The sequence below is a fragment of the Cyprinodon tularosa genome, unplaced genomic scaffold, assembly GCF_016077235.1.
Source record: "Cyprinodon tularosa strain WSP-4 unplaced genomic scaffold, ASM1607723v1 ctg228, whole genome shotgun sequence".
Taxonomy (NCBI): Eukaryota; Metazoa; Chordata; class Actinopteri; order Cyprinodontiformes; family Cyprinodontidae; genus Cyprinodon; species Cyprinodon tularosa.
In genome coordinates this window covers 522,778-545,637 of record NW_024038851.1, presented here as the reverse complement: position 1 = coordinate 545,637, position 22,860 = coordinate 522,778, and the positions used below count along the sequence as shown (strand labels likewise).

Below are 22,860 nucleotides of genomic sequence, written 5' to 3'. Positions count from 1 at the left end.
TTCCCTGTGTAACAATCATGTACATAACACCACTGTAAAGAGGATGTCAGGTCTTTGTAGAAACATGGGATTGGACCGGGGACCTTCAGATCTTCAGTCTGACCCTCTCCCAACTGAGCTATTTCAGCACTTGTGCTGCTGGGCTAAATCCCACCACCAGACTCATACATCATAATAATCTATATATCACTTAACATTTAATTTATCTTCAACTACAGCTATAAGAAAACCTTCAGTGTAGCTGGATAAGCTTACTAATGACAGAAGATGTGTTCAATTTCCTTGCTTTGTAAAAGCCTGATATGATTTTAAGAGAAAGAGACTACTTCAAGGTTTAGGTGTCACTGACGGGCCTTATTCTCACCAACTTAAAGTCAATTGTTTCATATTAAACAGTAATACAATCTGTTTGATATAAAGGACAAGGTACTTTCCATCAGTCTGTTTACATAAAAATCATCAGCTGAAACAAAAAACAAGCTGTTTTGCCATTTTGTGCAAAAAAAAAAAACTAAACAAAAATTTAATTTTTTATTAAACTGCTTCTCTTTTTTTGTTCTCATTCTCAAAATGAAAATAACATTACACATTTTGTTTAATGGTGTTAGGATTATTTTTATTGATGATGTGTGAGTCTGTTAGACCCTTATAATACCTGTCTGTAATGTGTCAAAACGAATGTTTTCCCAAGCAGTTGATCTAATTAGCGCAGTTCTTCTCTCAGGAAAAAAAGTCATCTTCATTATGTACGTGACAAAGATTTGGGAAAGGAATGAGAGAGGTGTCCTTGATCTAAGAACACACTGTAATATTTTGATATGGTTGGAGAATTAAGAGAAAATTAAGAGAAAATTTAAAGGCGTAAACTAAGAGCAATGGGTGGGCCCTCATGTTCATTCCCCTTCAAAATAAAGCTCCTATTTAGGCAGACATGGACAAACTTCCTTTCATTGTATTTCCTGCCCCCTTCGCAGCCTAGGCATTGGTTCCAAATTAAAGCAGTTCTTGTACAAATATAGATAGATGGTTTATTAGGATTAAAACGTTCTTTTGAGATTGAGAGAGATTTAACAGCGACATGACAGGCATGACAAGTCTGACGAGGCAATTAGGACGGTTATCTTGAACGACCAGGTGACGCCGTTCATTAATGGGACCATCGATCACCCTATCTAGCCAAAATAGTCCACCATCTTCTTTTTCAAAGCCAATGAATGGGGCGTTTATGGATCGGATGATTGTCTGTGGAACTTTAATTCTTTAAGGTATATACTTTTCTGAGAATCATTCATGCATTGGCCTATTTCTGGAAAAAAAAGGCAGGATAAACCTATGCCTTATTTTATTATTAAAATCTAGCATTGATTTGTAAACAAACCCCTATCATCATCATCATCATCATCATCATCATCATCATCATCATCATCATCATCATCATCATCATCATCATCATCATCATCATCATCGCATTTCTGACTAAAATTACAGATTCCAAAGTTTACAATTACAATCCTCAGATTGTATCGCTAACTTTTATAGCAGGGGTAACCGATTAAAAATCAGCGGGGTAAGAAAAAAGAAAATCATCAACCAGTAAAAGTTTGGAGACATTTTTAATTATAATCCATTACTTTAAACAATCTTTCAGTTTGGTATATGGACAATTTCCTGAATCACATATTTTGTAAAACACCTGAACTGACCGTTTATTTTATCAAAAAATAGTTTGTGCTGTTTTTAAATGAGAGAAGTGGGCTTTGGGCTGCCTTGCATGGTTTTTAAACCTGGGTTTGAATGGTGACAAATCCATTCTTGAGCACGTACCAAAGACGTGACCTCTGCTTTATAGCAACAAGGCCTCTGCTGTGCGAATTTAAAGGATTATCATAAATGCTACCTGACATTCAACATATTAGGAGTTTATTGTTTCCAATTCGCTAATCCCTCAAATATAGTCCTTTTAAATACTTTCAAAGGTTATTGCAAGGTTAAGTTACTTGAGTAGTAATGTCACCAAAAGTGACGTTTCAGTCTTTTATTTCTTTTGATAGTAAGGTTGTGCATAAATCTATTTAAAACACATTTAACATTTGAGTATTACATTTGATCTGTTAATAAATAATAATACAGACATTCTGGCTTGATGAAATGCTTGTTTTTATCTGCTTTAAATTTATTTCCAAAAGGAATCTGACAAGTTGAATTTGGCTGTAGGTCTCCAGAAGCTCTCTTTCTTTCCAAATCTCACATTCATTCCTGAATGTTAAAATGAATTCAAAACACAGTTGGTGTTTTTTTTTTTGTGCCTTCTTGAACTGAATCCAAGTCAGTTTTTCAAATATTTGTCCACCACCTGTAAATAACATTACCTAAATCATTTTCACATGAAAAGTAACATTTGCGTATCAAAGAAAAAATACCATTTTATTTGGAAATCAAGACATCCGATTGTGGTTGGAGAGGAGCAGAAATAAAACTGTGCAGAAGTGACCTATTAGGAGCACTTGATGCTTCCCACTCCAGATGAACTTTTTTACTGATTTCATATTGTGATAGGACTTGGAACCTGCCCAAATATACCAAACACTGCTTTAATAAGCATAGCATTATTGAGCTTGATTGATCTACAGCCTCCCATGAACTGACCTTATTAGAGGATCTATGAAGTGTAGTGAAGAGGAAGATGAGGTTCACCAACCTTCTGGTGAACCTCATCACTAGTACCAGGGCTTACTTCTTATTTTTCACTTTGTTTTTTAATAGTAGTATTTTTGATTGGAATCTTTGATTTGTTTTGTACTGAAAAGTGGAGAAGCTCTAATCCTGTTGTACATTGCATAATCACAATAAAAGAACATTTGATTTGATTTAATTCAAAAAAAGGGAACAAAAAACTGAGTGCATATACTGTCAGGGACATTGACTTTTAAGAGGGCTGTCATGTCTTTATTTTACATATATTTCTAAAAATGATATATTTTTTTCTTTTAAACTATTATTCAAAATTAGCATAAATAAATACTTGAAGCATATCCCTCAATGTTTTTAATAATCTAAATTTTATATTTTGAATCAAGTTACTAGAATTCCCTTTTTCCATGATACTTACTATATATTACTATGCGTACTATCTTAAAACATATCCCTTTTTCAAACATAAAAAAATATATATATATACTTTAAACTGTACTCCTCTTTACAGAAAAAAAGATTTAAAGGCTCTTCTGCCTGTCATTATGACTTTCAAGGGAATCAAAACTCACAATGTTTATGTATTATGGTGAAATAGGTAGTGTCCCTGTTACTTAAGCAATGCTTCTAGCCTCAGTGATAACGCAAAATAGAAACACGTGTTATATAAATGCCGTGACTTCTCTGGACCAGTGTTGATACAATGTCATGTGAAGTTGCTTTTTGTTTATAAGTCCCAGTGAAAATACTAAGAAAAGGAAGTTAAGAAAGTATTCATAGCTTTTTTAGAAAACAAAAAAGCAGATGTCCTGAATTTCACAACCTGAAAGCATTTTTTTCCAAATAGAAATGAATAGAAAAAGAGAAACAAATGTTTGCAGATGTTTTTGGTCCAATATATTTAATGTTGAAGAATAATTGCTAAGAAAAATAAGATAAAATAATAAGTGAACTCTTAAACAGAATTTTGAAAAGCCAATTCAGAAAATAATTGGATATTTCATATTTTTCTTATATCTTAGTCATTTGTTCAGGTTAAAAAGAACTTTGATTCATTATTCCACCTTAATGCATTTAGCTTGTGTCAATGAAAACCTAGCATTTAAAATGCTTCACGGTTCTATTCTGCAGCGGCTCATTTATATTGCAAGTGTAATCCAAATAGAAAAGGATAGCATAACCAAAAATTGTACTAAAAGCCCTACTTCCTTGTATTTTTATTAAAAAATAAATATAGTCATCTAAGAAATTGATCAAGTAAGAGTAAAATAGCATTGGGTAAAAAGGCTACTCAAGTACTGAGTAACTAATCTACTTACATGTGATCATAACGTCTGATTTTTTATTTTAAAATAAAAATGAATGAATAAAGAATGCTGGTGTTTTAAATAATGATATAAAAAATTTTTATCTTAAAAACACTTCTCAGTATTCTTTATCAAAAAAAATTGTTATCTAATTTTGTATATTATGTAGGTAATAATAGGCTGATTACTTCCAGTGACAAGATAAAGTATACTGTTTACTTAATGTTGACTTGACCTCCATATGACACAGCTGAATAAGCAGATAGAAACATTAAACCATTGAAGCTAGAATACTATCTATAACTTTAATATAACCTCTAAGTTTGTCTCTCTGGTGCATTTTTATTCAAAACAAGCTTGTTCTTTTTTAAGTGAAGTTACGACTTGCAAGGTAGCCAGAAATTTCACTCAAGTAAGAGTTGTGATACTTCCTCATATTTACTTGAGTAAAGGTAAAAGGTACAATGTTGTAAAACTACTCTCTCTAAAACTACACTCTGCAAAAAGATGATAGCTTGATCCAAATGCCATTCCTTAGCCAACCATACATTGCACTCTGGGATACTGTAGAGTAATTAACTGTGCTTTTTTCATACCTCTAAAACAAGTTTGCCTGAAACTTAGAAAATTCTAAAAAAGTACATTCAACCAATAAGTTCTTGCATGGTTTGTAGACTTTGTACTGAGAGGTTTGGGTTTGCCTTAAGGTTTTCTGTTTGAAGATATAAACCCATGGTAAAATGTAGTGTTGCACTGATACCGATACCAGTATCGGACGGGGCCCCGATACTGCCCTAAAATGGAGGTATCGGTATCGGCGAGTACCAACAAATAGGGCACCGATACCATTTTGAGAGCCATACGTTTATTCAACTATTGTCACCCACTCCTGTTAGGCAATAAAAAGTTCTACTGGATTCACTTTGTATAAGATTTTTTCCTGCTTCACAAAGGTAGGCAGCAGCTTGACAAAGCCATGATGGCATCTATTTTAAATTATTATGGTATCGGTATCGGCCGATACTGCACAGCCAGGTATCGGGTATCAGTGTCGGGGCCAAAAAATGCCATCGGCGCAACACTAATAAAATGTCTAGTTGCCAAAGTTAACATCTGATGGAAGCAAAGTAAACTATGGTAAAAAGCCTTAATGTTTGACTCCTTTGGCCTTATTAACAGACTGTTTCTGGTGAAAATTATATAATGCTGAACTTCTCGCTGTAAAACCAAAATACAATATCAAACTTTAGTTAAGCAAAACTTTATTCACATGAAACATCCCTAAACTTAACAAAAATATAAAGATTCAGACTTTTTTTCAAGGCAGGAAAAATTCCCTATTGTAGTTCAAGAAAAGATCATGGACTCTTAACCATATCACTTGACCAGCTTTGGAATGGGAATAGAGGAAATGGACACAAACAGTTTAGCTCTTTATGAAGATATAAATAATTTGCAATTGTTCAGCTCAAATTATGCTAAAGAATCATTTTAAGAACATTTTTAATCAACATAATAACTCCCCCCATTAATAAAAACTTTTCCAATATGCCTATACTCCACACAATAAGGTAACAGGAGAAGTTAGGGTATGAATCTTGCATGGCATCATTAATTGATTATTTTAGTTTTATGTGAAATTTAGAGCTTAGCTAAACTTTAAATCTAATCCTCATAATGACACGGATGTGCATTTCATTAGTTCCTCTCTACTTTGCTCCAATTGTGGGTGGAGTTTGGCTTCATATAAATAAAATGGAAACTTTTTTTCTTCTGGCCATGTGCACGCTAAAACTGATTGGTCATTTGATTTCACATCTTGAGAGCATGTGACTTCTTCATTTTAGGTGCTTAAGGTCAACAATACTTCCTGTTTCCATCATTAAAAGTCTCATATTGGGAACCTTTGATATGCATTTATAATTTGTTCAGTATTTATGGATTAAACAGAGATGTCTGAATTATCCTTAATTGAATTTTAAAACTTTTTTTTGTTAAGCCTGAGCAGCTGATTGCCTCAAATGTATATACTATATTTAATGTTATGGAGCTAGTATGCAGAAATCAGATTATTTGGATCCTACAGTGGTGTCACATAGGAATAGTGATAAAAAACAACCTCCCTGTTGACCCTAAAGGACACCCATCAACTGCTAAACAGATGTAAGCTGTCACTCATTGCCATTATACTGCTTAAAGTTGACTGGAAACCAAATTATGTATATTGAAATAATGATATCATGAGATGAACCATGGCTTCAATGTGTTCATTCATGAGGGAGGAGTTTCTGCAAAGAGTGTCTTAAGGCTCACCTCATTCGGGGGAGGAACGATGATGTCACAGGCCTCACTACCACGAGACTACTTCAGGAAGTGCTTCACATTTCCTACCTCTTCCAACACGCATTTAAACAGTCGGAGAGTTGCAGCCAATTCGGGTTTCCCGTAGAGTTTGGATATTTTGAAGATTATCTAGGAAGTTTAGATGAAAGAAGGAAATATAGGAGATCGAGAAGAAGGAGGAGTGCACAGACGATGGAACCAGCTAGAAAGAGGAGGATTTCACATATGTGGTAATATTTTTTACTTGATTTCTCCCCAAAACAGGTTTCTAACCATCTGAATTGTAATAAGCGTTAAATCCCTGAAAATGTTTTTAAATACATTTACCTCTTTATTTGCAAATAATACACTGTTGCTACTGTCAACCCAGTAGTCCAAACCTCAGCTTTTTGGCAACTAACAACAGGTTAAAAAAGGATAAACTTCTCATCTGGCTTGTATGTTGGTGTAGAGTCTCAGTCATCCAGGTCATAGTCATTCCAAAAAGTAAAAAAAAAAACTAAATAAAAAACACTTTGTTTTTTTTTTAAGTTTGAAGCTTCCCATCCAGGAAGCTTTCTCTATTCTAAACGTCCGGAGTACAGTTTGAGTTCCAGGCTTATGTAGTAATCCCAAACAAAGGCCTTGTTATGGCCAAGAAAACATGCACATTAAACAGAAAAAACAGGTCCATCTCCTAGTAATGGGGAGTCATTGAGGTCGTTGGTTCCCTGCAAAACCAATACTGGCCCATGCCTCTGAAAAAGTTAGTCGTTCACATCTGGGTTGTATTTCCTCATATGGTTTTGGTTGTATTCCTTCAAATTTGTCAGTTTTTTTGTAATAAGCTGCTTAGTAAAATTTTATGAACTAATAATTATTCCATTTAATACGCACATATTGGAATAATAATTCGCTAAAGTTGTGAATGCCAAAAAAATATTTCCAACAACATCTAAAAAAAATAGGCTTATCTTCTCATTGCTTTTGTGTTAAAGTTGTATTATTTTACTTGGATTCAGGAAAGAACCACTGAAGAGAGACATTTATCCTGGTCCTAGCTGCGTGTCCTGCAACAGTAATGCATCAAAGGACCTTTACTTTGAATTTAAAGGGGAATTCTTATCTCCTAAACCGAGGTAAGCCAAGAAAGGTTAATAGTAGAATGAAAATGTTTTAACAAAAAATGACTTTAAAAAGATGTATGTAAAGATGTATGTATTTATGGATGTATGCATGTATGTATGTATGTATTTATGTATGTATGGATGGATGGATGGATGGATGGATGGACAGACGAAAGCCAAATAGTTTGAGAGCTAAGGCTCATTTTAAATTAGGGCATATTTGATATTTTTTGTATCTTTTCTAAAGGAAAGCTGTAGATTTTTCTTCCTGTCTGTGTTCCTTTTTCTTGCATCATTTAAATTATCTTAAAGAATTACAATCTTTAGTGTTTTGAATTGGGCTGGTATCAATTCAAGTTTCAAGAATGGATTTGATTTTGATTATTAAGATTTAAAAGCTATTCTTTTTGGTCCGTTCCACAATTGGATTGCTTGGATTAAAGGATTAGTTGTTTTGTTTTTTTACTGATACCTAATTACTGTGTGGTTGCACATATTGATGCGACTAGTATATTAGCATTTAACCTAAATTAATAACTAGTAAAAAGTAGTAGTGGAAGGTCTTTTTTAAATGTATCTTTAGTTATATCATTAGATATTTAGGAATTAATGTGAGAAACCATCCAGAGTTGAAAAATCTTTTTTTTTTCTTTTTTTATTTAACCACAGGCCTAGGAAAGTATCAAATGTTGGGAAATGTGTTTTGAGACTGTCTGCAGACCAATTGAGACACTCTATTTTCATGCTATGTGAATTTAAAAAGCATGTTTTACCAGTTTTAAATTTCTCTTTAACCTTTTTTTTCAGAATCAAGTTACAGAGCCCAGACTTACCTGCTCCTAGCTGTGTGTCATGCAAGAGTGATGAATCAAAGGATCTTGTCATTATCTTTAAACAAAATTCGTCAACCATTAAACAGACGTAAGCTATTACCAAAACCACACATATTTCTTATATCCCACTGGTAGTAATGTAAACTGGCTGTTGTTTTTTAATTTTATTTTCTTAAAATTAAAAAACAAGTTGAACCTTGGGTATGAAAGAGGCTGTCATAAAATTCTCTGCAGACAAATATGATGTGTAAATATGAATGTACTGATTGCAAGTTAGATTGGATTAATCACATGACATCATTCAAGACATATGCTGCCTGGAGAAACTGACATATAATCTAAGCAGCAAAAGTCATATACTACGTAAATGTTGGAGAAAATGGTTTATTTGTAAGAGTAAGGAAGACTAATTTGGTTTAAACACCTCATAAAACACTTTTCTTCTGCATTGGTTATGTGTATTATTGTATGCAGTGTTGATAGATCCATAGAAATAAAAGGCATGTCAATTCAGAATTTGGGCTACATTTACACAACTGGTGATTTTTGTTGCGTTTAATGAGTAGGAAAAAATACTTTTTGGTGTTTGATCTTGCAAAGTGGTGTTTAGAGAAACAAGACTTTTAGATTCATTTTCTTCAAATTTGATTTTTATTAAAAAAAAAAAAGACTTAAACATTTGCGCAGCATATTTTAATCTTAATTAGGTTATGAAAAGGACAAACTCACTCTTTTCTCTCTCCTTAGATGTGAGCTGAAAAGTTCAGAGAAAGTTTTCCATCTAGAATATACTGAAAGTTTTGTCAGTCTGTGGGAGGATGGACAGGAGTTGGAAAATGGGCCTTTTATTGAGATCACAAAGCAATTCCTTGTCAAAGGTAACACGAATAAGCTGATGGACATGTAAATAAAACACGTGAAATGTTCCCATAATGATTCCCTCATTGATTTCTTTTCTTGTTTATTTAGATGCAGATGCTTCATTTTGTCAAAATAAACTTAAATCTGCCCTGAAGGACAGGTTTCAGTGTGTTGCTGAAGGGATTGTTAAGGAAGGAAGCCCACTCCCTCTGAATAAGTTCTACACAGACCTCTATGTCTCAGAGGCTTGGACTCGGGAGCTAAATAAAGAACATGAGCTTAGATACATTGAAACCGTTTCCAGGAAACAAGACGGGGAAGAAGTAACAATAAGAGTGGAGGACCTCTTCAAAGAGCCTAAGCCTTGCAGAACAGTGATGACCACAGGAGTGGCTGGCATTGGGAAAACGGTTCTAACACAGAAGTTCACTTTGGACTGGGCTGAAAACAAAACAAACCAGAGCATCCATTTCATATTTCCCTTTACATTCAGGGAGCTGAATGTTTTGAAAGGCAAAGTGTTAAGCTTGGTGGAACTTGTTCATTATTTCTTTACCGAAACCAAGGAAATCTACAGGTTTGAAGAGTTTCAGGTCATATTCATCTTTGATGGTCTGGATGAGTGTCGACTTCCTCTGGACTTCCAGAATAATAAGATCCTGAATGATGTTACAGAGTCTGCCTCATTGGATGTGCTGCTGACAAACCTCATCAGAGGGGAACTCCTTCCCTGTGCTCGACTTTGGATCACCACACGACCCGCAGCAGCCAATCAGATCCCTCTTGACTGTATTGACATGGTGACAGAAGTCAGAGGGTTTGCTGAACAACAGAAAGAGGAGTACTTTAATAAAAGATTCAAAAACCTGGAGTTTGCCAGCAAGATTATCTCTCACACCAAGACATCAAGAAGCCTCAACGTAATGTGCCAGATCCCTGTCTTCTGCTGGATCACAGCTACAGTTCTGGAAGAGGTCTTTAAAACTCAACAGGCTACAGAGCTGCCAAAAACCTTGACTGAGATGTACATTTACCACCTTTTGGTCCAAAGAAAGGTTAAGAAATATGATGGGGAAGATGAAACAGGTGATCACTGGAGTCCAAAGAGTAAGACGATGTTAGAGTCTCTGGGAAGGTTGGCTTTTGAGCAGCTGCAGAAAGGAAACCTGATTTTTTATGAATCAGATTTGAGTGAATGTGGAATCAGTATCAAAGATGCTTCAGAGTATTCAGGAATGTTCACGCAGATTTTCAAAGTAGAGAGAGGATGGTATGACGACAAGCTGTTCAGTTTTGTACATTTGAGTGTTCAGGAGTTTCTTGCTGCTCTTTATGTTCATCTGACATTCACCAACCTTGGTGTCAATTTGTTCAAAGACAAAAAGCTCTCAAAGTTGTCCACGTTTTTCAGTAAGCCAAATCTTGCAAGTTTTTACCAAAGTGCTGTGAACGAGACCTTGCAGAGTCCAAATGGACACCTGGATTTGTTGCTTCGCTTCCTCCTGGGACTTTCACTGGAGAAAAATCTGAAACTCTTAAAAGGTCTGATGACAAAAACAGAAAGAAGCTCACAGACGAATCAGGAAATTGTCCAGTACATCAAACACAAAATTGATGAGAATCTATCTACAGACAAAATCATGAATCTTTTCCACTGTCTGAACGAACTAAACGACGATTCTCTTGTGCAAGAGATCCAGCAGTTCCTGTCTGCAGGACAACTGTCAACAGATAAGCTGTCTCCTGCTCAGTGGTCGGCTCTGGTTTTCTTTTTATTGTCTTCTGAAAGGGAACTAGATGTTTTTGATCTGAACATGTTCTCTGTTTCTGAAGAGGTTGTTTTGAGGCTGCTGCCAGTGATCAAAGCCTCTAAGAAAGTTGTGTAAGTACCTTTATTTTGGATATCATCAATGTCTTGATTTATAGATTTCCCAAAAAATGAATCCTCAGTTGATATTTTTCACATGTTCTTTTCAGACTGACTTTCTGCGTGCTTTCACAAAGGAGCATTGAAGCTCTGTCTACAGTTCTCAAGACCAAGTCCTCTCCTTTGACAGTCCTTGATCTTAGTAACAACAATCTCCATGATTTGGGAATGAAAGAGATTGCTGATGGATTGAAAAGTCCAAACTGCACATTGAGAACTCTTAGGTAAGAAAATTATATTGAGATCCTTTCCAGAGGAAGACTAATATAATTTTTCAGATGAAAAAAAAAATAATTCGCTCTTTTGACTATTTTGAGTATTAAATTAGATTTTTGCTTTGAAACTCTCAGTTTGAAGTAATAAATGTTTTGACAAACAGTATTATTTCTTTAAACATAATAGCTTTGTTGCATCTCTTAATTAAGTAGTTAAAAAAAAAATTAAAGTAAATAACATTTAAAAATTATATTTAAAAATGTATTTATAAATGAAATGACAACATTCATCTCTAAATCTATGTCATATCTTGGTCCATGTTTTTGGTTTGTTTATATCTTAATAAAAATAGTGGCCAGAGAGAACAGAATAGAAATATTCTACTACACTGAGATAATATAGGTGGACTGACAGCAAAGTGAAATGCAAATAGAAGCATGCAGATACAAACAGAGTAAGAAAACCACTTAATTTCTTTTTCCTTTTTAATCAAAAAGTATGAATATAAAAAAGTTTAAATTAAAAATATGTGTGAATACCAATTTGTAAAAAAAAAAAAAAAAAAAAAAAGCAACTAAAAAAACTACTCTTCATGCGCATTTTCAACTTTTTATCTGTGCAGATTCAATACCACAAAACCCTTAGTATATTACAAACATGAGTGCATGCTCCTCTGCGGCTGGCGGCTGTATGGCTTCCTCCCAAACACTCATAGTCTCTCTTCTGCTCATTTGTGGATGTGTTTCTGCACACTCATGTCATCTTTTTTTCTTTTAAGGATGGAACCAAATTGAGAAAGAACGCTGCCTGTGATTGGCTAATTTTCAGGAAATCCTGCCTCTTGAAACATTACTATTTTCCTCCTCTTTGTGGCTAGTAACAGTAGCAAATCATCTTTGGGCTAATCATTGTTTATTATGAGTGTGCTCATAATTAGCTGACTATTTGAATATAGTGTAACATTCACTCTTTTGTCCTCAAGAAGGAACAAAAAAAACTTTGATTATAGTAAAAATAAATGTTAAATTCATTGTTAACCTTAGGGAATATCTAATATTTCAGGATAAGACATGCACATTAGATGTAAATGCTTCTGATCAAAAACTTTTGTTTTTCATTTCCTTTAGGCTAAGTGGCTGTTCCCTCTCAAAGCAAAGCGTTGACCACCTACTCCTCAGCTGTAACTCATTCATCTGTCTGAGAGAGCTTGACCTGAGCAACAATATATTGCAAGATTTAACGATTAATAAGCTGTCTGATGGACTGAAGCATCCACTTTGTCAACTGGAAACTCTCAGGTCAGAATTAAGTAAATCAACCATTCATCTAAATTTCCAAACTTTTAGCAATTTTTTTTAAAACGTGTTTTTTAAATTAAATAAACCTAAAGGCAAAACTAATAGTTACATATTTCTACCATGCTATTAGTGCTATTAGGACAGTACTACCATTGGTTGGCATCCAGCGACAGTTGCGTAGGATGCAATCGGAGGGTGCAAGATTCTTCACCCCATTGCCTATTTCTGGTGGTTAAAGGACCCCAGGGAAGCTGTTGCTACAATGTAGCTTGCCACCATCAGTGTGTGTGTGTTAATGAGTGAATAACTGAATATGTTTTAAAGTGCTTTGGTTCCGTCTCCTGATTTGAAAAGCACTATATAAGGACAGGCCATTTACCAATTCCCCATTTCTAATATCACTGAGCCATCTAAAATTTAGTCAGAACTGAATAGTAAATTGAACAGTAAAATGTGAATATTGAAATAATTATATGTTTGCAATTTTTAATTTTTTATATGCTTCATTATGACATTCACACATTTTGATCTCTTTCCCCAAAGACTGAAAATCTGTTGTCTCTCAGAGATGAGCTGTGAAGCTTTGTCTGCACTTCTCAGCTCTGAGTCTGCAAGCCTTAAAGAGCTGGACCTTAGCAACAATAACCTGGGGGATTCAGGAGTCAAGCTGCTATCAGCTGGACTGGCAAGTTCATGCTGTAAGCTAGAGACTCTGAGGTAAGCCCTAAAAATGTTTTCATTGGAGAGTTTTAGTTTTCCCAGAAGAATCCTGACTATAATAAGTTTATATTTTAGTAGGTAGTATGGTCCATGGTCCTGCAAGCTGTAAGCTCCTTGGAGGGGATAGATGTGGAGGACAAATATTTTTTATAATGAGCAATTCTGATCTTCGAGATCATTCTTTGTATTGCAGTGTTATGTGTTTTTTTCCTCAATGGATTAAAGAAGGTGAAATAAAGAAGGTACTTAACGAATGGAAGGTTCTAAAGGGTCACCTTAAAACTAGTTTTAAAAGTTTTATTATTTAAATATGATCTTTTGATAAGATCTTCCCTTTCTCCTGAGTGATATTCCAAAAGTATTTTTTTAAAGGGAAACACTAAATAATCTTTCCACTTTAAATCATAAGTTGACCCACAAACGTGATCTGGAAAGGGCCTAATTCAGTATTTGTCCACCTCCGCTTCATTTTTTGCTTTGTCTTTTACTTACAGGTTTAAAAAAGAAATAAAATATAGAGTGATTGTGGCTTAAGGCGATTTTTAGAATTAAGGTTTTATTTTTATTTAGTGAAGGGGTATGAAAGGGCAAGTAAACAAATTTTTTTATAAGTAGCCAGACCTCTTATGTGTGGCGAATTGGCACTATATAAATAAACAGAATTGAAATTGAACTGAATATGTCTTCTTGAACTTAACATGTTAAAACAACATTCAATGTCTATAACTGTGATTTTATGTGAGAGACACATTCAACACAGATTAGCACAAATAGTGAATAACAAGGAGAAAAAAATTATGTATAATGTGTTAAATGCATTTGTACTCAACCGCTTTTAGTCTGAGTAACAGAAATACTAACCACTGCAACCAAGCTGCCTTCAAGAGATGTGTGATTACTATACAGGCATGGACAAACCTTAGAAAACATTGTGCTCCCTCTTTTACCAACCGACGAGTTTTCATTCAAAACTGAAATCATATCTATGGTTCAGCACATTCCCTTCATCTGTGTGTGTGTGTAGGCTGTCTGGCTGTCTAGTCACAGAAGAAGGCTCTGCTTCTCTGGAATCTGCTTTAAACTGCAACCCTTCCCACCTGAGAGAACTGGATCTGAGCTACAATCATGCAGGGGACTTTGGAGTAAAAGGTCTATGTGCAAATCTTAAGGATCCACAGTGGAAACTTGAAAACCTCAGGTAAAATGCCTGATTAGGTCAAAGATAACTCCTTTGTGGTGAGAAGAAGAAAACACATTTTCATCATTGTGTAAAATAAAGGAGTACTAACCTTTTTCTTCCCCACTAAATGTCTTCAGATTAGACCCAGCAGGAGTCAAGTGGTTAAGACCAGGACTCAGGAAATGTAAGTTTAATTTTGTCTTTAATAATATTAGTGTAATTTAATTCACTTAACACCATTTTTCATCTAAAAAGAAAGATCTAACAGGTCTGTTAGGATTGGCTCTTTGCTATTTATGTAAATAAACAATATTCAGGCCCACCACTGCATGAAAAGTGAGATTTTCGTCCCCGTAAACCCCCGTAAACTCCCGCAGATCTGCCTGATTTTCGTCAGTTTCCGACAATTTGCAACCCGTGCTTGTCCGCGTTTGTCGTGCCACAAATTGTCGGAAACGGACAGTGACGTAGGTGGAGAGCGATCAGCTGTACTAATGGCCCTAATTAGCATATGAATGCAGCAAACCCGCGCGGCTGGCCAGGTCTGGCTTGAATAACCTTCTCAGTATTGGCTGAAACCACTATTCTCAAACAAATGAAATCGCTCGTGATTGGCAGCAAAACCACACGTGGCCACGCCAGGCTTTAATTTTCTTACTGAGTATTGGACGGAACCACTTCTTTTTAAACAAGTGAAGTCGCTCGTGATTGGTTGGCATATATATATATTTACATATATATATTTATTCATATATATATATATATATATTTATTCATTCATATATATATATTCATATATTTATTCATTCATATATTTATTCATTCATATGCTGTGTATTTATGTTATCCTACACTACTACACAATTATTATGCTACCATCAAGGACATGAATGAATTTATACAGGAAATGAAGATTTGCCAGGAAGCTGTTTATGCAAAGAAAGAGCTTTATTAAAACACACACAACTATATACAACGCGTATCCAAACACATGCGTATCTAAAAATTACAACTCCGTGAACGGTCCGTTTGCTTCCTCGGGGTTGGAGGTAACAGGCAGCATTCCCTCCGAGGCAGGTCCGATGTGCAGACGCATACTGTGCGTGGCCTTGTACTTCGACATCGCTTCTAACCGGGACTGCAGCTTAACACAGAGTTCAGTGAGATCCGGCCTACGAAATGGCGACGACCGTACAATCCATCCAGAGACACCGCCGACGACGCCATCTTCTTCGTCGGACATGAGGTCGACGGTGGCGGACTTACAGAGTTCCACTTCCTCATCTGCCAGCACACTCTGCCTCGCCTTCAGCAGCTGAAAAAAAAAAACATGAATTAGCGCACTGCATATGGACACAACACATCTATCAATGCACCCGAAAAATAGTCACCAAATAAAGTCTTACCCTCTTTCGTCTGGCCCGACTCCGAGCAGATAGCCTGGCGGCCTCCGCACGCAGCGTGCTGGCTAGCAGCGTGTATCTGAAGCTCCTGCATACCGTCTCATAATACGTCTTACAGGCAGCTGGAAAACAATTAAATGAGAGTGGTATGAATAAAAAAAAAATAAAACGCAAGTCACAGTAACAAGGAAGGAGAAAACATTAAAACAAGTCACTTACACACAATGTCGTCTTTATCAACATCGTGCAAATCCGAGCAAATAGGAGGTCACCGCCTCATTGTGAGGCGACTGTAGTCTGTGAAAAAAAAAAAGTACAGCTATGGTCGGTATCCATCCGTATCCATGTCCTTTTACCGCAGAATGAAAGCATATTCTTTAAACCTTACCCCTGCCGGTTCATAGCGCCTGCAATTAGTCTCCGAGTTGTTAAGACGGCATAATGCTTCCTGTGAATCACAAAAAATACACTTTAGTAAACCTTTAGGCTAGGCTGCTTTTAGCTTACCTAGCTAGGCTAGGCTGTCTTTAGCTTGCCTAGCTAAGCTAGGCTGCTTTTAGCATAGCTACCAGTAATCATATATTTACCGCTAGCGTGGCGTTGTGCACCCGTCTTCTCTTCCTCGAGTCCCGCAAAGTTGCTCGACTGCAGATAGGGTGGCCAGATGTCCGGCTTTAGGGCGGACAGTCCGGATTTTCATTGCACTGTCCGGCGTCCGGCGCTGCACCCAGCCGGACGTGTATTTGTCCTCCTTTACCCCCAGATTCCACATACTCCGTCAGCGCTCCGCCCCGCTCACGTACGGAGTACTTGTCTGTCTTCTTCTTCTTCTTCTTGTCGAGTTTTATGGCGGTTGGCAACAAACTGTTAGTAGCATTACCGCCACTTACTGGTATGGAGTGTGGTTCGTGATGGTTTAAATATTGATCCTGATACATTCTACCCTAACTTCTTCTAAACATACATTCACACATTCACACTTAAAAATATAAACATATTTGTGCACAGCTTTGTATATCATTCCTTCACTCACAAACACACTTACTATAATTAAATTCTATGGAATAATTTCGTTTTCTTTAGAAATCGAATAATTATTTGTATGTGTTTACTCCCTAAATTTTTCCTCAGTATATCTAATAAATTAACCTTCTCCTTAATGTCTTCAAACTCTCTTCTCATATATCTTCTCTCTTTTTCATATTTATGACATTCTAATATAACATGTTCTATGGTTTCATATTTATCACAGAAATCACATTTGCCCGTTTTATGTTTTTGTATTTTAAAAAGTGTATGATTAAGTCCTGTATGACCAAATCTTAACCTTGTTATCACTCTTTCATCCTTTCTATTTCTTCTTCCATTTCTTCTTTCTCCTACCATCTTCTGAATTTTATAAAACCATCTTCCTGTTTTATCTTCATCCCACCTTTTTTGCCAAATTTCCATAAGTTTCTCTTTAATAATACTCTTTCCTTCTGATTTACTTATTTTAACTATAAAACTAATAGAATGTTTAATTGCCCTTTTTGCCATTTTATCTGCCCTCTCGTTTCCTTCCACCCCAATATGTGCTGGAACCCACACAAATGTAACTATCAGCCCCATGTTTCGTATTCTGAACAGTGTATGATTTATTTCTAATAAAATGTCCATCCTACTATCTGTATTACTTGTCTGTCATGTAAATCAATGAGAGCTGTTCCACATCCTCCGCTCGTCACCGCCCACGTACGTCTTCTCCGTCCTTCACCGTCAAAATACGGAGCTGAGCTATTTTTTGCTCCCCTCCGGTCCGTCCAGATCAAGACCCGCTATTGCAATCGCACCAAACAGAAAAAAGAATGTAGAGAAGACCCGGTTTGTCAAATTAAATTATAGTAAAAACAGATCGGTATCTAGAAATTAGAGCATAGTTTGTATATATTCCCAAAAACTAAAACAATAAATTTAGATTTTATTTCCCGGCAAAACATTCAATTCGGTTTATCCATTAAAGAAAAAAAATTTTTGAATTTTTAATCAATATTCTAATAATTGTAACAAAGTATTATATCCATAAATGTCGCTATACAAAATGCTCCCTCTCAATCTCTGCTCTCAAAAATGAACTTTCCCTTTTCAAAAGATGTCTGAGAAAGATGCAGAATTTAAATGCAATTAAATTGTTTGAGTTAATTGAAGAATTTCAGTTGGTAGTCCCCACTGATTAATTTACTTTAACTACTATTATTATTTTATTTATTTTTATTTATTTTATTTTATTTTATACTTTGTTCCAGCCTGTGCATTTAATTTTATTTTTCAAAAGCAGGAGTTGTGATATTTCTTCTTGTATTGAAATATTTGTTATTGACTTGTTATTTGAGATTGTTATTGTTTTCTTATATATTCAATAAAAAAAAAATAAAAAAAAGTGGAAATCTAAAAAAAAAAATTAACCATTACAGCCAACTGATTCTGATTAAAACTAATTTTTGAAGTAAATTATTTTGTGTATTTTTTTTACATAACATTTGCATACACAGTAATCTAGCGTACTTTAATTAAATAAATCAATTCAAGCTAAAATGTAAGAGTCTATAATTAGGCTATACTGAGCCTGATCTATTTCTACCATCTATTTGGGGGATATTTATTGCCACACTTTGGGCCACTTAAAACCAATTTAGCATGCTGACCTATGTCCTTATGACCACAGTGTACCAATCTTCTGATGGCTACTTCCAACAGGATAATGCGCCATGTTATAAAGTGAATCATCTCAGAATCATTTCTTGAAACTTTTCCACTTAAGTAATTGTGAATTGAGCATATTGACAGACAACATTTTATTTTTTATCTTAAATGCAAATTTAAAAAAAAATAATTACTGCTCTAAATGTATTGCTCTGTCAGCTAAAGATCTGTTTTGGTCTCTATACTTTAATTAAATAAATCAATTCAAGCTAAAATGTAAGAGGCTATACCTGATCTCTTTGTATCAGAGATTTTCTTACCCAGGGTTGCAGGGGGGGGTAAAACCCCCCCTGCAACCCTGGTTTGCATTTGTATAGCTCACAGCATGTTCATTTACATGTTAAAGCCTCCCCTAGAATTCCATGGGGGGGAGGCATGGGGGGAACACTGCCTAAGAAATTCCACGTCAATTTCTGACAATTTACGGGAGTTTTCGTCGAAGCCTGCAAATTGCCGTATACTGCCGCTAACCTGAAGTTCCACGACAATCTACAGTGCCGCATATTGACGAAAATCCCACTTTTCATGCAGTGCACAATTAGGGTGGACACCAGTTTTCTTCTAAAACATCACAGGCCAATATATGCATAGAGTAGAGGTCTTCAACAGGGGGTCCGTGACCCCTAGGGGGTCCGCGGAGGTACTGCATGGGGGTCGCGAAACTTTTGGTTGATTCATTTTTTTTTTTAATATTCCCTCCTGAATTGAAATGTCTTTAAATCCACATTAACATGAATTCAACAGACTGTAGTGAACAGATAAATGGAGGCAGAAGATGTCTTTCATTTATCAATGCTCACATTCAGCGACACACAGCTCTTTCAAGCTGGGCACCGTTTCATTCACAACACCTGTCCCATCAACCAGGAATCAGAAATACTTTAATAATCCCAGGGAGAAATTACTTCCGTTACATTACTCTATCTGTAATAGAGTGACTATAGGACCAGGTTGATATAACACAATTTCATACAATATATATAATTAGGGGGTCCCCGCTCCATCTTGTCATCAGTTTGGGGGTCCTTGGCCTGGAAAATGTTGAAGACCCCTGGCATAGAGTCTTTCTATTTGCTTTTACTAAAATGGTAACTTGTTTATTTAGTAACTTCTACCAAAAAGTTATTTGAATTACTAAATCAGTTACTGCACAATCAGAGAAGCTAATTATTAGGCAAAGTAACTGTCATTATTTTTTCATACAATTTGTTGATGGATTTGGATGCCTCCTAACTTTAAATAGAACATGGTGTTCAATAATAATATTAATATTGATTAATAAATCAAATAACTAATTAAAGGACTACATAAGTGAACAAATTGTATGCAAATCTGCACCATTTTGCTTTGTGAGGTGGGGCAAGTGTGAAACAGTATAGTTATGTAAAGGTAAATTAGGTGTTTTGTAGCTGATATATTAAGAATAAAATACAAAATGATTTGAAATATACCTTTGTCATATTTATAGGCTTTTGAAAAGTTCCTTCCTCTACTAAACTAGATTTAGGAAGCTTTAATATGTCCAAGCAGGATTACAACTAAATACAATTGGAGCCTTTAAAAAATGTTTCATTAAACCAATAACATCTCAATCTATGACCTCCAGTACAGCCTGCATGTCAGTAGAGAGTAAAACAATGAGATTTTAGCTCTCAAGTATAGATTACTTTCTGAAGTTTAAAAGATATTTAAAGAATAAGGTTAGAACCAGTAATCAGAAACATTTATCAAAGGTGTGTATGATTTTATTTCAAAACTGATGAGATGTAAAGCATTCCGACAGCCTGCATGAATACAGAATGACAGTTTACATAAGGTGACTGCAGGACACAGCTACAGTTATAGGGTAGATGTGATTATTGAAACGTAAAGCTGGTATTAATGTTATCTGACTTTTTCCAGTTATAAGATCGGGTTGGTTATTATGTTGATATTCTAACATAATTAGGATTAAAAAAAAAAAATAATTACTGTGAGTCACAAACAGAATTTTTTTTTAATTGTTGCTTTTCCTTTCAGATTTCTGTAACCTCACATTCCACACCAACACAGTAAACCGAAACGTAAAACTGTCAGACAACAACACAGAGGCATCATATGTGGAGGAGCCTCAGGCGTACCCAGATCACCCAGACAGGTTTGACAAGAACCATCAGGTGATGTGTTCAAATAGTTTGACGGGTCGCTGCTACTGGGAAGTTGAGCTTGTAGGAGGCGTCCACACTTCAGTGAGTTACAAAGGAATCGTAAGGAGAGGAGAGGGAAATGATGGTTGGTTTGGTGGGAATGACCAATCCTGGACTTTGTTTTATGATGGCAGCTCTTACTCCCTTTGGCACAATAAGAAAGGAATATCCATCCCTCATATGACCGTATCATCTCCCTCATCTCACAGAATAGCAGTGTATTTGGACTGGCCAATGGGAACACTGTCCTTCTACAGAGTGTCCTTGGACACATTGATCCACATCCACACTTTCCACACCACCTTTACTGAACCTCTTTATCCAGGATTTGGACTGTGGTCATGGGTGAATGCTCCTCTTGGTTCTTCTGTGCGCCTCATATCATTGTAAATGCATTCAAGTCCCTCAGCAAACTGGGACAGAGGTATGAACCTGGAAAATAACATGATGCCATAAACTGCAGCTTCACTATTTTGAAATCTCAACTTACTTGCAGTACGATCAATACACAGGTACTATCTGTCACTGAGGTTCTATTTGAAGAGCTGTTAAAAAGTGGTTGCATCGTTACAGATTCCCTTAAGGTGTTTTTCACGCTTAAAGGTTTCATATCTTTAAACACATTTTTTGTATCAGACCGAGATAAGCTGAGTAAATATAAAAACATTTTGAAAGGAGAGGAGAAGAAAACTGAACCTATGTGACAAAGAATTCACCATCCTGTTAAATAAGCAATTGACAGTGATTGATCACTTTTTTTAATGAAAGATTAGTTCAATTTCATGAGCTATGCTTAAGCCTGGTTTTTGCCAGACCTGTCGAATCAATAAATCCTATAGGTGACAGAAAGTAGGCCAACATCTGCAAAAGATCAACATCACAGAGAAATATTAAAGCATACAAGCCTTTTGGACTTCAATGAATTAAAGTGAAAACTATTATCCATAAATGGAAAAAACAGGGAACAATAGGAAGCTTTCTTAGGAGTTACCAAACTAATAATAATTACAAGAACATTCATAACAAATTCAAGAAACCAAAAAAATAAAACCCACACCATTGACGACTGTTTTTTGGGGTGGCCTAGTCAAAGCTAAGTGTTGTATATATTTGTTCATTCATGCTCAGATAGACATGAAGTGATATGAAGTGACTGGATAACAATTATTCTGCAAAAGACTGTGCATTAATTGCTGCATAGTATTATCAAAGGTAAATTATAAGTTAATGTTAGCTGTGGCACTACTAGTAAGTATGTCTCAGTGGCCATTATTTTCTTCCCAAAACAGGATATTTAGATCGCATTTTTCCTTAAGGAAAATCAGTTCTTATTTTTGAAAATTATGTTGTATTTATTCTGATTATTTTTGATTGATAGTAAATTGGTTAGTTAAAAAACAACAACATTGAAATAAAAAAGCTGCACACAATACGTATATATTAATCTCCTGGTTTAGTCTAAATGGTTCTCCTTTTTGAACACTAGAAGCTATTTATTTTAATCAATTTAAAAGACTGTCTTCTTCATGACAAATTACATGAGGGGATTACTCTGTTACAATATCAAAATTTTTGTTAAAGTTATTTATTCATATATTTATGTATTTATTTGTTTAATGTTCTATTTTTCATAACATGTCCTTTCACTGTATATAAGATAAAAACATTATAAGCAACTCTGGCCACATAATGGTAAAGAATTTTTTCAGGTATATGCTTTTGACATTGTTGTGCAGGGTCTCTGTTTTTTATATATAATGGGGAGTGTCAGGTACAGTTTTGAGAATTAAAAAATGAATTTAGACTGATTACAGGAGGTTCTCAAGTAACATTAAATAAAATGTAAAAGGATATGAACATAACTCAAATGAATTAACTTTGAATTTTCATCCAAAGCTTCTACTATTTGATTGAATGAGATCATATTGAATGGATGAGTTGTGCAAAAATAACAAAATGCCTCTATGAGGAGCAAGGGTATGTACTTAGTGTAAACACAATGTTTGAGGTTGGAGGGAAAATATGTTCTTTTATTGTTGTAACTGTT

The 22,860-nt window shown here is 35.3% G+C and overlaps 1 protein-coding gene across 1 annotated transcript; it reads left to right on the top strand.

Annotated features, from left to right (window-relative positions):
- The first annotated feature begins 6,364 nt into the window (after nucleotides 1-6,364).
- LOC119784504 (NACHT, LRR and PYD domains-containing protein 12-like) lies at nucleotides 6,365-21,234 on the top strand. Its single transcript, XM_038286572.1, has 11 exons — nucleotides 6,365-6,571; nucleotides 7,343-7,459; nucleotides 8,255-8,368; nucleotides 9,028-9,158; nucleotides 9,250-11,023; nucleotides 11,119-11,292; nucleotides 12,412-12,582; nucleotides 13,126-13,299; nucleotides 14,327-14,500; nucleotides 14,620-14,666; nucleotides 20,647-21,234. Exons 1-11 carry the CDS (start codon nucleotides 6,534-6,536, stop codon nucleotides 21,201-21,203), a joined length of 3,471 nt encoding a protein of 1,156 aa, XP_038142500.1. The 5' UTR covers nucleotides 6,365-6,533; the 3' UTR covers nucleotides 21,204-21,234.
- The last annotated feature ends 1,626 nt before the right edge of the window (nucleotides 21,235-22,860 follow it).

Bases quoted from the DNA above. Each gene is read 5' to 3' on its own strand.
- LOC119784504 (XM_038286572.1), top strand. From the start codon at position 6,534: ATGGAACCAGCTAGAAAGAGGAGGATTTCACATATGTG. The intron at 6,572-7,342 runs GTAATATTTTTT...ACTTGGATTCAG, and splicing joins AGGAGGATTTCACATATGTG to GAAAGAACCACTGAAGAGAG. The intron at 11,293-12,411 runs GTAAGAAAATTA...CATTTCCTTTAG, and splicing joins TGCACATTGAGAACTCTTAG to GCTAAGTGGCTGTTCCCTCT.